This window comes from Cryptomeria japonica, chromosome 4 (assembly GCF_030272615.1).
Source record: "Cryptomeria japonica chromosome 4, Sugi_1.0, whole genome shotgun sequence".
Lineage (NCBI taxonomy): Eukaryota > Viridiplantae > Streptophyta > Pinopsida > Cupressales > Cupressaceae > Cryptomeria > Cryptomeria japonica.
This window is the reverse complement of record NC_081408.1, coordinates 656,586,928-656,599,707: the sequence shown is the minus strand read 5'-3', so window position 1 is coordinate 656,599,707 and position 12,780 is coordinate 656,586,928. Positions and strand designations below refer to the sequence as shown.

The 12,780-nt window shown below is 36.3% G+C and overlaps 1 protein-coding gene across 6 annotated transcripts in view; it reads left to right on the top strand.

Annotated features, from left to right (window-relative positions):
• The window catches only part of LOC131053573 (double-strand break repair protein MRE11), a 103,958-nt gene extending 94,303 nt beyond the window's left edge, over positions 1 to 9,655 (top strand). For all 6 annotated transcript variants that reach the window (XM_057988197.2, XM_057988199.2, XM_057988196.2 and 3 more), the window contains 7 exons: positions 7,059 to 7,172; positions 7,270 to 7,350; positions 7,506 to 7,577; positions 7,838 to 8,094; positions 8,480 to 8,600; positions 8,754 to 8,951; positions 9,034 to 9,655. In XM_057988197.2, coding sequence (XP_057844180.1) covers positions 7,059 to 7,172; positions 7,270 to 7,350; positions 7,506 to 7,577; positions 7,838 to 8,094; positions 8,480 to 8,600; positions 8,754 to 8,951; positions 9,034 to 9,066 — 876 coding nt within the window. In that variant the 3' untranslated portion in view covers positions 9,067 to 9,655. The remainder of the gene's footprint in view (positions 1 to 7,058; positions 7,173 to 7,269; positions 7,351 to 7,505; positions 7,578 to 7,837; positions 8,095 to 8,479; positions 8,601 to 8,753; positions 8,952 to 9,033) is intronic.
• Positions 9,656 to 12,780: the final 3,125 nt, after the last annotated feature.

Here is a 12,780-nt window from a genome sequence, read left to right as displayed (position 1 = left end):
GCTGTCACATGTGTGATGGTTGCTGCTCCTTTAACCCAGATTGCAGACCTTCAAGGAATTCGCTCTATATTCATCAAGTTCCCTGACTCCCAATGATGGATTTCACACCTCAACTAGTAGATCTAAATTGCTGATGTAGCAGAGGTAATTGCTGTAGGTGCAGATGTAGTCTTTCTCCCTGAAGTTCGCATTATCCAGTCATATGTATTTCGCATGAAGTAAAAACTGAAATGAGTGAGTTGTGATGTGGGTTTTATGCTTATTTATATGTGGAGCAAACCCCTTAAACATGTCGGCTTGCCAAACAAATTAAAACCTTTTAATTTATTTAATGCGAAATGTTTAGGATAGGGTTGGCCCTATCATGATGGCGTGTTTGGCTTTAGTGTAGCGTGGAGATGTAGCATGGAGATGGCGTGAGGTATAGGGCCCAGCCCTTATGCGTTGGAGAAGGGGCTGGCCCCCTTAGGCGGATTCCAATGTTGCCCAAGGCAATTGGAATCCGCCATCCCTAATTACAACCAACACTCCCTCTTAATTAGGGAGAACATAACCATAATCTTCCATCTTGCACACACGCAAAGAATGGATTACATAATCAGAATACTGTAGTCTTCCATCTTGCACACAAGCATATAATGGAACTACATAATATAATCTTTTAGCTCGCACACAAGCATAGATCGGATCCACCTTACATTGCCCGCAGAGGGTGGAGAGGATCTTTTCTACCATCTTACATTGCCCGCAGAGGATGGTTAACAATTACACTTCTCCCTGAGAAGATTACAATACCACCTTACATTGCCCGTAGAGGGTGGTTTGATACAACACCATGTATCACACAATACCACCTTACATTGCTCGCAGAGGGTGGTTTGATACAACACAATGTATTACTGAGGTTGAGACTCCCTCTCAATCAGGGTTTCATTTTCCACAACATCGAGTCTATCCTTGAAGTACACAAACTTCACTTTGGACAGAGACTTGGTGAGAATATCTGCAACCTGCTCATCAATGCTGGCATGCTTCAGCTGAATGGCGCCTCTTTGCACCATATCTCAAATAATGTGATAATGAGTTTCCACATGTTTTGACCTGTCATGAAACATTGGATTGATAGACATTTTGATGCAACTCTGATTATCACAATTAATAACTGTAGGATTCCAAGGCTGACCAAACAGCCCAGCAAGAAGCTTACGAAGCCACACTGCTTCTCTAGAAGTTACACTTGCTGCAATATACTCAGCTTCAGCAGTACTCAATGCGACTGAGGATTGTTTTCTGCAAGCCCAAGGGATCACTGCGGATCCCAAGCTGAAACAAATACTGGAGCTGCTTTTCCTGTCTTTGACGCTTCTAGCCCAGTCTGCATCTGAATAACCTTCCAAGGTTATTGAAGTGTTAAGTGGATACTTCAGCCCAAAACCAACTGTGCCTTGCAAGTATCTTAGGATGTGCTTGGCTGCAACAAGATGAACATGTTTGGGCATGCTCATAAACTGGCTGAAAGCATTCACAGCAAAACATATGTCTGGTCTAGTGTTAACTAGATACGTCAGTGATCCAATCAACTGCCGGTACTCTGATGGATCTGCTAAATCAGAGTTAGCTGCAGAAACACTTAACTTCTTTAAGTTAGATTCCATAGGAGTAGACATAGGTTTACAATCCATCATTCTAAATCTTTTGAAAATATCAATAGTATATTTTCCTTGACTTAGAAAAATTTCGTTAGATCTTTGCCATACTTCTAGACCTAGAAAATAATGCATTAGACCTAAGTCTTTCATTTCAAATTTTGAAGCTAGTTTTTTCTTGCATCTATTGATAAGTTCATCTTTACCAGTAAGAAATAAATCATCCACATACAGAACTAGAATTAGCATTTTATCATTAGATAACTTAAAGTAGATGTTAGAGTCAACATCATTTTTACAAAAACCTAGACTTAACAAGTATTTATCAATTCTTTCATACCAAGCGCGAGGAGCCTGTTTAAGGCCATACGGAGCTTTCTTCAACCTGCACACATGAGTTAATCTATCTTGAATCTCATAACCCCCAGTTTGTTCAATATAGATCTTTTCCTCAATGACACCATTAAGGAAGGCAGTCTTAACATCCATCTGATGTAGCTTCCAACCTCTAGCAGCACTAATAGCTATTATCGTTCTAGTAGAAGTATATCTAGCAACAGGAGCAAATGTTTCTACATAGTCTATGCCTTCCTTTTGAGAAAAACCACGAGCTACAAATCTAGCCTTATATTTTTCAATACTACCATCTGCATTATGTTTAATTTTAAATAACCATTTAGAGGAAACAACAGATTTACCTTTGGGTTTGGGTACAATATCTCAAACATCATTCTTGATGATTGATTGATACTCTTCATCCATAGCAAGCTTCCAGGCTTGATGATTCAAGGCTTCTTCAACATTGCAAGGTTCAATTTCAATGAGATTGCACATCAATGCAACGTAGTTGGAGAATACTTGAGGTTTCTTAGTTTCATGGAAGGTGCCACTGGGAGCTGCAAATCTTTCGGCTTCTTGAATGGTGTTTCTTACCCAAAGAGGCCTCTTTTTGGTAACGACAATGTCACTAGGAATATCAATGGGATTCATGGGCTCTGGTGGATCATTATGTTCTTCTTAAGGTGGAGGTTCAACAGGCTCCCTTTGAATCTCAGGGTTAGTATCAACATTCATATCTTGATTGCCATTAGCTTCATCAATAACACAAGAACCTTTTGATTTCTTAAAAGCAATATCTTCTTCAAATGTAATATCCCTACTTACCTCGACATACCTTTGACCAGGGATATAGATCCTGAAGGCCTTGGAGGATTCATTGTATCCGACTAGCATGCCTTTCTTCTCGGAGGGTCCAACTTGGTTCTCTTTTCTTTGGGCACATGAACATAAACAGGACTTCCAAAAATTCTGAGGTGACTGATATCCGGTTTGGATCCTGTGAAGGCTTCTTCAAGGGTCATGTTCTTTAGAACACGGTGAGGACATCTATTTTGGATATATACGGCTGTTCTAGAAGCTTCATGAATCATAACCTTTGCAGCCTCAACAATAGTCCTATTCTTTCTTTCAGCAACTCCATTTTGCTGAGGGTTGTATGGAACACAAAACTCCCTCTTAATTCTTGACTCAATACAAAAATCATAAAAGTTACCAGAGGTGTACTCACCTCCATTGTCAGATCTTAAACATTTAATTCTTTTACCAGAGGAGTTTTCAGTTAATGCCTTAAACTCTTTAAATTTACTTAAGACTTCATCAGATTCTTTAGATTTCAAGAAGTAAATACAAGTTTTCCTAGAGAAATCATCTATGAAGATTACGTAGTAAAGAAATCCATTAGGAGATGCTATAGACATAGGACCACATAAATTAGAGTGAACAAGTTCTAATTTTTCTTTAGCTCTATTTTCACTTTTATGAAAAGGACTTTTAACATTTTTACTTATAGCACAACCTTTGCAAGTATTATCATGAATTTGACTGAGTTTAGGCATACCTTTGAGTAACTTTTCAAGAGAGGGAAGAGCTTGATAGTGTAGGTGTCCAAGTCTTCTATGCCATAGCTCACAGGATTCGGGAGCCTCATTAATGAGGGCTTGAATAGGGTTAGTAGAGAGCTTATAAAGACTATCATCTCTATTACCGATTACACAAGCAAATTTAAAACTAGATTTCTTAGGCCAAACAAGTACTTTTCCCTCAGAAAATGCAATTTGATAACCTTTATCTTCTAGAGCAGAAATGGAAATTAAGTTTCTTTTAATTCCAGGAACAAACAAGATGTCACTAAGGTGCAGTGAAATACTAGAGTCTAAATTTAAAGTAGTGCCAGAACCTCTTACCGAATATCGCGCATCATCACCAATTACCACGTGGAGGTTGGAGTCTTTTTCTATTAAGTCTGAAAGATGATCACTGTAGTCTGTGATGTGTCTGGAAGCACCACTGTCAATCAGCCACATATTACAGTCTGTAGGTATACTGCTTGACAGGGCAGAGATAAATAAGAAGTCATCGTTTTGTTTTGAGACTTCATTTAGGTTGGCTTCTCTTTGAGTAGGATCATTCTGACATTCTTTAGCATAGTAACCAAATTTGTCACATCTGAAACATCGAACCCGAGATATATCTCTTGGTTTCTTCCAAGAGTGCAAAGAGCTAGATGGTCTGAATTCCCTATTTCTCTTTGGATAAAGCTTCTTCCAATTTCCTCCTTTCTTGCATTGGGCAGCAAGCATGTGTTGGTCATCAACATGAGGACTTTTGGTTTGCCCTCTTGTGATCAGGCGAGACACTTCTTGAATGCAATCATTCTTAAGGTGATCAAGGGTAGGTAACTCAGTTCTACCACTTATGGTTTGAATAAAGGACTCCCATGAGTGAGGTAAACCATTTAGAGCAATCATGACAAGGTCTTTGTCTTCCATGTTATGTCCAATTAAACCTAGTTGATTCTTTAGTTCTGAAATTCTCATAAAGTAGGAAATAACAGAATCGTCTTTTGCCATTTTGATAATAAGTAGTTGCTGTCTTAAAGTAATTGCCCTACTGAAATTGTTAATTTCATATGTACCTTGTAGATGGCTGAACATTTCCATTGCAGTAGTAAATGAGGCAATAGAGGTGACTAGGTGGTCTTTGACTGAATCAATGAGAATCTTTCTGGCCTTGACAACATCCTTTTTGAATTGTTTTAGTTCAGTTGCATCCGTAGGTTTAGTTAGCTCTTTTGCTTCTATGAATTGAAGAAGATGATCTTCCTCTAGAGCAAACCTGATTCAAACCTTCCATGCAGTAAAATTGAGATTCCCATCAAGCCTATCTTCAACTTTCAGCTCCATTGACCTGACCTACAAATGAGACAACAATCTGGAAGTAAAGGAGCACTAAATTCTGAAAGTTGATCTAGCCTATAGCTCTGAAACCATGTTAATTTTAACACTTTCAGATTGATATAAACTCAGAATTTATATTTAGTTTCTAATTAGTTTGATTAGCTAAAAGAATTTGGATTTAGTGACAACATAGAAATGAACAAATTGAGCACAAGACATAGTTACCCTGGGAAAACCCAGCTAGAAAAGATCCTCAGATCTGATTATGGATTATAGTTATGTAATCATTACAACACTTATCTCAAGAACTTGTAGAGGCAGATGTTGCTGTCATAGGAAGAATGACAGATTAGTTTGCTGTCACATGTGTGATGGTTGCTGCTCCTTTAACCCAGATTGCAGACCTTCAAGGAATTCGCTCTATATTCATCAAGTTCGCTGACTACTAATGATGGATTTCACACCTCAACTAGCAGATCTAAATTGCTGATGTAGCAGAGGTAATTGCTGTAGATGCAGATGTAGTCTTTCTCCCTGAAGTTCGCATTATCCAGTCATGTATTTCGCATGAAGTGAAAACTGAAATGAGTGAGTTGTGATGTGGGTTTTATGCTTATTTATATGTGGAGCAAACCCCTTAAACATGTCGGCTTGCCAAATAAATTAAAACCTTTTAATTTATTTAATGCGAAATGTTTAGGATAGGGTTGGCCCTATCATGATGGCGTGTTTGGCTTTAGTGTAGCGTGGAGATGTAGCATGGAGATGGCGTGAGGTATAGGGCCCAGCCCTTATGTGTTGGAGAAGGGGCTGGCCCCCTTAGGCGGATTCCAATGTTGCCCAAGGCAATTGGAATCCACCATCCCTAATTACAACCAACAGTATTTATGCCTTGATACAGTTTTAGGAAAAGCAGAAAATGGTGAAGTCTTATTAATAAGACCATTTTCTGGGGCATTGATATCTGTCCTATGGTGGCGGCATGACAAAGTCAGGTGTTACTATTATCATAAATTTATACTGTGCACTTGTTGCATATTATAAAGGCAAATAAAGAATACTGTTGAGTTTTGATGCACATTTCAAACACAGGCAAGTGTTACTATTATGATATTATCATAAATTGTTCTTATCCAATGAGAGTGTCAAAAACATCAATATGACCTATTCACGAGTCATGGGCATAGGGAGTTCAATAAATTGAGGATTATGGTTTCATGGTATCTACTTGAGATGATAGTGAAGCAACTAGTTGTTAGTTATTTGATTTTGGTGCACCGCATCATTTTTTTGCCATAGCGACCAGTATGTCAAATTTATTGCTTTTAGTTTTACAAATTTTGTTGCACTAGGTGATGATGAATTGAATGCAATAGAGAGGATTGGGGATGCAAGAAATGTGTTGAGTGACTCTTTAAATTTCATAGTCAAGGATGCTAGGTTTGTTCCATAGTTGCATGGAGACGTGTCTCTGACCCCTTGGGACACGTCTTGAATATTGGGATACATTTCTCTGTACCGGAAACTCATTGGAAACGTCTTGCCGATGTTTACTTAATATTTTTTTTTTTTTTAATACAAAAAAACCCTACATTTCAACGAGTTTCCATATGAAAAGAAAAAGAAACAAATCAACATTTCTGAATTTCAATATGCAATATCAAATATGGATGAACTCTTCGACTCTTTGACATTTGTGTGTTTAAACTTTAAAGTTAATGTTAAACTTTACCTATGTTCTTGTTCTGAAAGTTCAATGTTATGATTTTTAATTGGTTGGGGTTCCATTGAATGAGGCAGCTCCTCAGTGGCAGTGACTTGGACTTGGACTCTGATTCTGATGTGAACCTATTAGAGGCAGATCCTGATTAGGAACAGCTATATATTTTCTATGTTTTTGTCATCTTGTTGTTGAAACTTACAGCCTTTAGGCATTTTGTTGTAATTCTTACATAATATATATGCATATTGATATTGAAAGCAATTAAATTTGGTTAATTTGTTTGTCAATTGTCATGTGGAATCTCAACTCTACTCTAATGTTATATATTAAGGTTCTATAATGTCTATCATGAATGCTTTATCAATGTTGTCATACGAATATTTGAAATTTCTTTATATTTAAAAAATTTCCAGCTCGCATTACCATCCTTCTAATATATTTATGCAATTGCAGAAAATGGAGATCCTTCCAGTTAATGATCTAGATGTTGCATTGCATGAATTTGTTAATAAGGATGATAAACTGGCTTTCTCTACTTGTGTACAGCAAAATCTTGAGGAGACACGGGTAACTTTACAGTTTGATAAATCTGAAGTTGAATCTTCCATTGAATTTGTTCAGGTTATTAAAGTTTGATCATACATCTTCTGGCTGTTTTTTTCAGAATAAGCTCGTCAAAGAAGCAGAAGTACTGCAAATCAAAGAGGAGGATGATGTCGTCCTCAAAGTGGGTCAATGTATGCAGGTGTGTTGAATACTGGTAAAGTTCCATTAGTTTTGAATAGTCTGCAAATGATTTGGGTAGAATTTTGGCCGGTCTACAATTTTTTATTATTTTTTATAGGTAATCAGCAATATGGAGCTATATTTGATGCTAGCTTGTTTATTCGCTTAATCTAGGAACGTGAAAGAGACCGAGCATTACATCCAAAAACAGGCTTTTCTGGTGGATTAGGATCTCAGACTTCACAGGTAATCAACTTATAGCACAGCATTATAATTCATCATTCTCATTAGTTCAGTTAAATTTATTCGCCTTCGGATTCAGTTACTAGTAGAACTCTCCCGAGACCAAACAGTTACATCAGCATGTTTGAATCGCTTATTATTTTCAGTCAGATTACTTCTAATTTATATATGATAGACTGGGACCCGTTTTATATAGGCATATTAACCGACTTTAATTCATTCTTTGCTTATCAGTTCCTAATTTAAAGATTTAAATAATGCAGGTAACAAAAACTAAAAAATCATCACAATTAGCCAGCCAAAATGCATTCAGTGATGAAGAAGATGAACACGTAAAGGTTACCAAGTCAAAAACTGTAGTTTGGGGACAGAAAACAAAATCCTCACAGGTTTCTACAGTAGCAACTGATGTAGCAGACAGTAGGGGAAGAGGAACACGTGGCAGAGGTAGAGGAAGAGGCTCACGTAGTCTTAAGCAAACTACCTTGGATGTTACTTTGGGAAAACGTCACTCAGAGAGGTGAGTGTATGGCAATAAACGACTGCAAAGTTTTTTGTTAAAATTCTACAGGTGCAGGTCCTTTCAATTTTCTATCCCATTCTCTCGACTCCCAATTTTGACTCATTTATTCTTTAAGTTTAGCTGACCAATTAAATATTCTTCAAGTTCCTTTCCTTGTTTTACTGTGGTAAAACATATTCACCAATATGCATCTTTTCAAAAACTAAGCTCCCTGAAGAGGGTGAATGCATTCCTAAAGATTATTAGTTCTTTTTCTTCCATTGTTGTTCAGTATGCAATGGAGGCATATTATTAATGGAATTGTGGAATCTGTTTGATTAAACTACACATTCTCTTCACATCATTGCCCGTTTTCATATTATACTATATGTTGCTGTCTCAGGAGTGCATCTGCTGCGGCATCAGCAGCTCTTCATAGTGTTATTGATGATGTAGAGGATGTAGATTCACCTTCGAGTGATGAAATCGGAAAAGATGAATTAGATGAACCAGAGAATGGCTCAGTAAGATATTTCTGAACTTCTATTTTATTTCCAGTTTGTGGGAGTAAAATATTAATGGAATCTTTTATGGAGTTAAAAATAAATATTGTATAGTCTGCGATGATATTTTACTGCGTACTTATAACCAACCTGAACTTATGTGAATATTTTCAGGAACCTGATGAAACCCCCAAAAGTGCAAGAGGACGGAAGAGACCTGCCCCACAGGGGAGGGGAAAGGGACGAGCTGCAAGCTCCACGGCCAAAAGGGGAAGGAAGTCAGGAAATTCTGTAGTCAGACAGATGTTCATTGATGATGATGAAGACGAGAATGATAACAATGAACCAATAACAAAAACTGCTACTCCCCAGGTAAAATTCTATTTAACATGTGAATCTAATTTAATATCAGAAGCCTTGTCTATTGTTGTTGTAACCCTGATGTAACTGTCAGGTTAGTCGAAATTGGGGATCTTTGAGGAGATAGCAATCTGTTTAAGTGTCTGGATCCGCTAGCAGGAGTCTCTTGGTTTCCAATTTTGCAGCCTACAATATGTTACATGTCATAGCAGAGCAAAGTCAAGCTTTTCAAGATTGTGGTGACTCTTGTATCTTGCTCGTTGTCGTTGCAACTGTATTACTTTGTATACCAATCTGGATCTTGAACACCACCTAAATCTGAAGCCAAGGGAACTTCGTCGTGTCCAATGGGATTATCTTACGTGCAAACAATATTGAGTACACCTGCATGGAGTGGAAATGAGGTGTGCTGTATGTGGATGACCATCCTCCATTTGTAATTATATATTCAGAAGGCAATTAAATTGGCATCAGGTGTTTGCTTCAATGATCCTATTCGATATGTAATGTTCTTTTTCCACTTGATTGCAAGTGCTTTCTTGTTCATTATCTGGAAGTCCATAGCTGCATGAAAATGGATATGATATCAGATATTGAAATGGCAGCATTTCAAGACCCTCTAATATAAATATGGTTAGATACGGAAATTAGAGAAGTACATTTTTCAATTATTTATAAATGTTAAGTGGGTAGCATTAAAAATGTGTATTTACATATATTTTAGTTTTTATGTTTTTATATTATAATATTTATTTTGTAAAGTTAAGTTCGGAGAGAAGAATATATGGATGAAAATAAACATATGCATCATTAGTGAGCTTAGTACCTAGGGTCGAAATGTGGAAAGTATATAAGATAATATTTGGCATATTTACTAAGGGGACGAATACAAATATTTAAAAGAGGAACAAGCACAATGTCGCAAGTAAACATGGCATGACTAGTAATTCCAGTCCTTATAAATTAGCTCCATATGACATGTCTATATTTGAATAACTTATATTTTTCTTGTAATAAAAAAGATGCACAAATTGATGTAAATATAAGTGAGACAATTTATAATACATTCATGAATTCAAAATATTAGTGAGAATTTATAATACATTCATGAATTCAAAGGAGAAAATATCAATGTGGGTGATGTAGGAGTAAATTGAAACAATAACTCAATGAGACAGGTGAAGAATTTTGGGTTATGACTAGATTCTCTAGAGTAATGAATATATTTCTTAAATCTAATGGGAAAGATAAGGTTGCATAGTTTGCATAGGGGCTTTATACCAAAATAATATCTTCTTTAGCACAAGCACAACTCAAATAACCCAGATAATGTTAAATACACGATAATAAGATTGGGGAGTATTAAGTTTCTAGAGAAGGGTTGGCTAAAAACTTCAAAATTATAGTTGTGAGTTGTGTTTAGGAAATAGGAAAGAAGCGAATTTAATAAAGTGAATGTCCATGATTGGTTGGGTTTAGAATAATAGTGCTTATAATTCTAAGGTTGAGTATTGTGATATGTTTGGAGCATAGGATCACCTCGCATTGAGATGCCCTTTATTGAGAAGATGCACCAAACACAAGAAGTGATGTGTAGCTTATGTAAATCTCTAGGTCTATACAAAATATGAGGAAAGAAACTACAAGAAATGTATTGCAATTTGGGCAAAAAACCAATACTAGTTAGGTAAATGAAATGTCGCACTTGCTCGACAACCATCACCACAAAAGAACAAATATTGAAAGAATTAGGGTGGATGGAAGCAATCAATATGAGGGTAAATTCGATAGGCCACATTGACTAGTTTTGGATTTCCACAATCACAAGGAGTTTATTCCATATGGAGGCTATCTACCTATGCATGGGTTAGCCACAAACAAAATGGATGACAACTAAGGAGACAATTGCCAAATAAACCAACCAACTCATATTATGCTACTTGTGGAGAAATCAATTACATTGCATTGAATTGCCAAATTAGCACAAAAATATAAATGCATTACACATATGATAGAGTCTCACAACCTAGTTCTAGAAAGGCAATGACAAAATAAAGGGGTGAGATGTAAATATAGTAACAACACTTCTAAAGTTTGCCTAATTTTTATTTTTTTTAAAACTAAAATGATCCAATCTAATGTTCTTGTAATCACGCAAATACGAAGGAAGGACTAAGGGTCACCACCTCTTGAAATTATTATATATATATACAAAAATAATATATGAAATACAAATTATATAGACTACAAAAATGAAAACGAATCAATTAAAGTAGCAACTGGTGAGATGTAAATATGATAACAACACTTCCACAGTTTGCCTAAATAATTGTTATTGAAGCTAAAATGTTCCAATCTAATGTTCTTGTAATCAAATAAATACAAAGGAAGGACCAAGGGTTACCACCTCTTGAAATTATATATATATATATATATACAAAAACAATATATGAAATGCAAATTATATAGACCACAAAAATGAAAATGAATCAATTAAAGTAGCTACTTAGTTGCTAAGATCTATTAAAGAAAAGGTTTTGCCAACCCTAAAGTTGTAAGAAAATAAGTACAAGCATATGGTGAGATTTTCATTAATTAGAGAGAATTTGTTGGTGAATTGTAAGGTTTCATAAAGATGATCAACTTGTTTCCTAGAGAAGGCATTTCACCCATCTAACTAGTTCAGTGAAGTTATTGGTGGATAGAAGTGTACATGTGGAAATGCTAGTTTAGTAAGTTAAGACTAGAAATCCATTAGAGATAGATGCTAGAATGGATATAGTGCTAGATGGATTTAGCAAACTAGTACTTTAAAACAATGGGAGCATTATGAACATGATAGTGTTATCTATTTGAGAAATTATTAGAAAAACCTATTTAAAGTACAAATTAGTGACTTCAGTCTTACAAATTGTTTCCAAAATTTGACCAATCAAATTGTTTGGTGGAAGCAATTGGGACTAATGTTGACTTGGTGGTCAACACCTCCTTCGAGACTCGTGGCATGGCTTTACCGCCTCTGGTGGGTCGGGTTAAATATGGTGTTTTTATCGAGTGTTGATAGTTTGAGCTTTTGGCACAATGACAAACGATTCCACCAATTGGTATTAAAGCCTTGGGTCAAAGGTTCTAGTGTCCCTTCAATGGGTGTTGAAGGCTCAGTCAATGCCAATGGGGAGATTGTTGACTTGGTGGTTAGCACCTCCTTAGGGACTCGTGACATGGCTTAATCGCCTCCTATGGGTAGGGTTAAATCTAGCGTTTGTATTGAGTGTTGACAGTTCGAGCTTTTTGCCGTAATGGCAAATGATTCCAACAACTAACTCCCTCCTCTATTCGTGGGGAGGAATCTTTTATTTAAAACTAGTGGGAATTTCACATATAGTGGAATGTATAGAATATGCACATACATACAATAGTTTTTTATCAAGTAAATCATTGTAAATCGTGTACTTTAAAGAAGAAAATAGCAATATGTAGAGAAATAACTAGAGTTTTCCTTGAGTGTTTGTGTGCTTGTCTCTCAAGTGTTGTTTGTTGTCATGGTTGGTATGGAGTCTTATCTATTTTTGGCCTTGTCTATTCTAAGATTCTTTTGACTTGTTTAAAATTGCCACCTTTCCTCATCTTTGAATAAGGTGTAATTGAAGACAATCATTTTTACTCATAATGGCTTAATCGACAAATTCTATTGATTATGGCCCTCTCTTCTTGAGTTGAATCAATGGGGGTTAGATTTTTGGAGGCCTCTCATAGAGGACACAATCAAGTTCTATCCTTGCGCTAGAGGTGTTTTCATTGTGACTTTTCAATTGTCGAGGATAAGGAAGTAGTGTTGGAT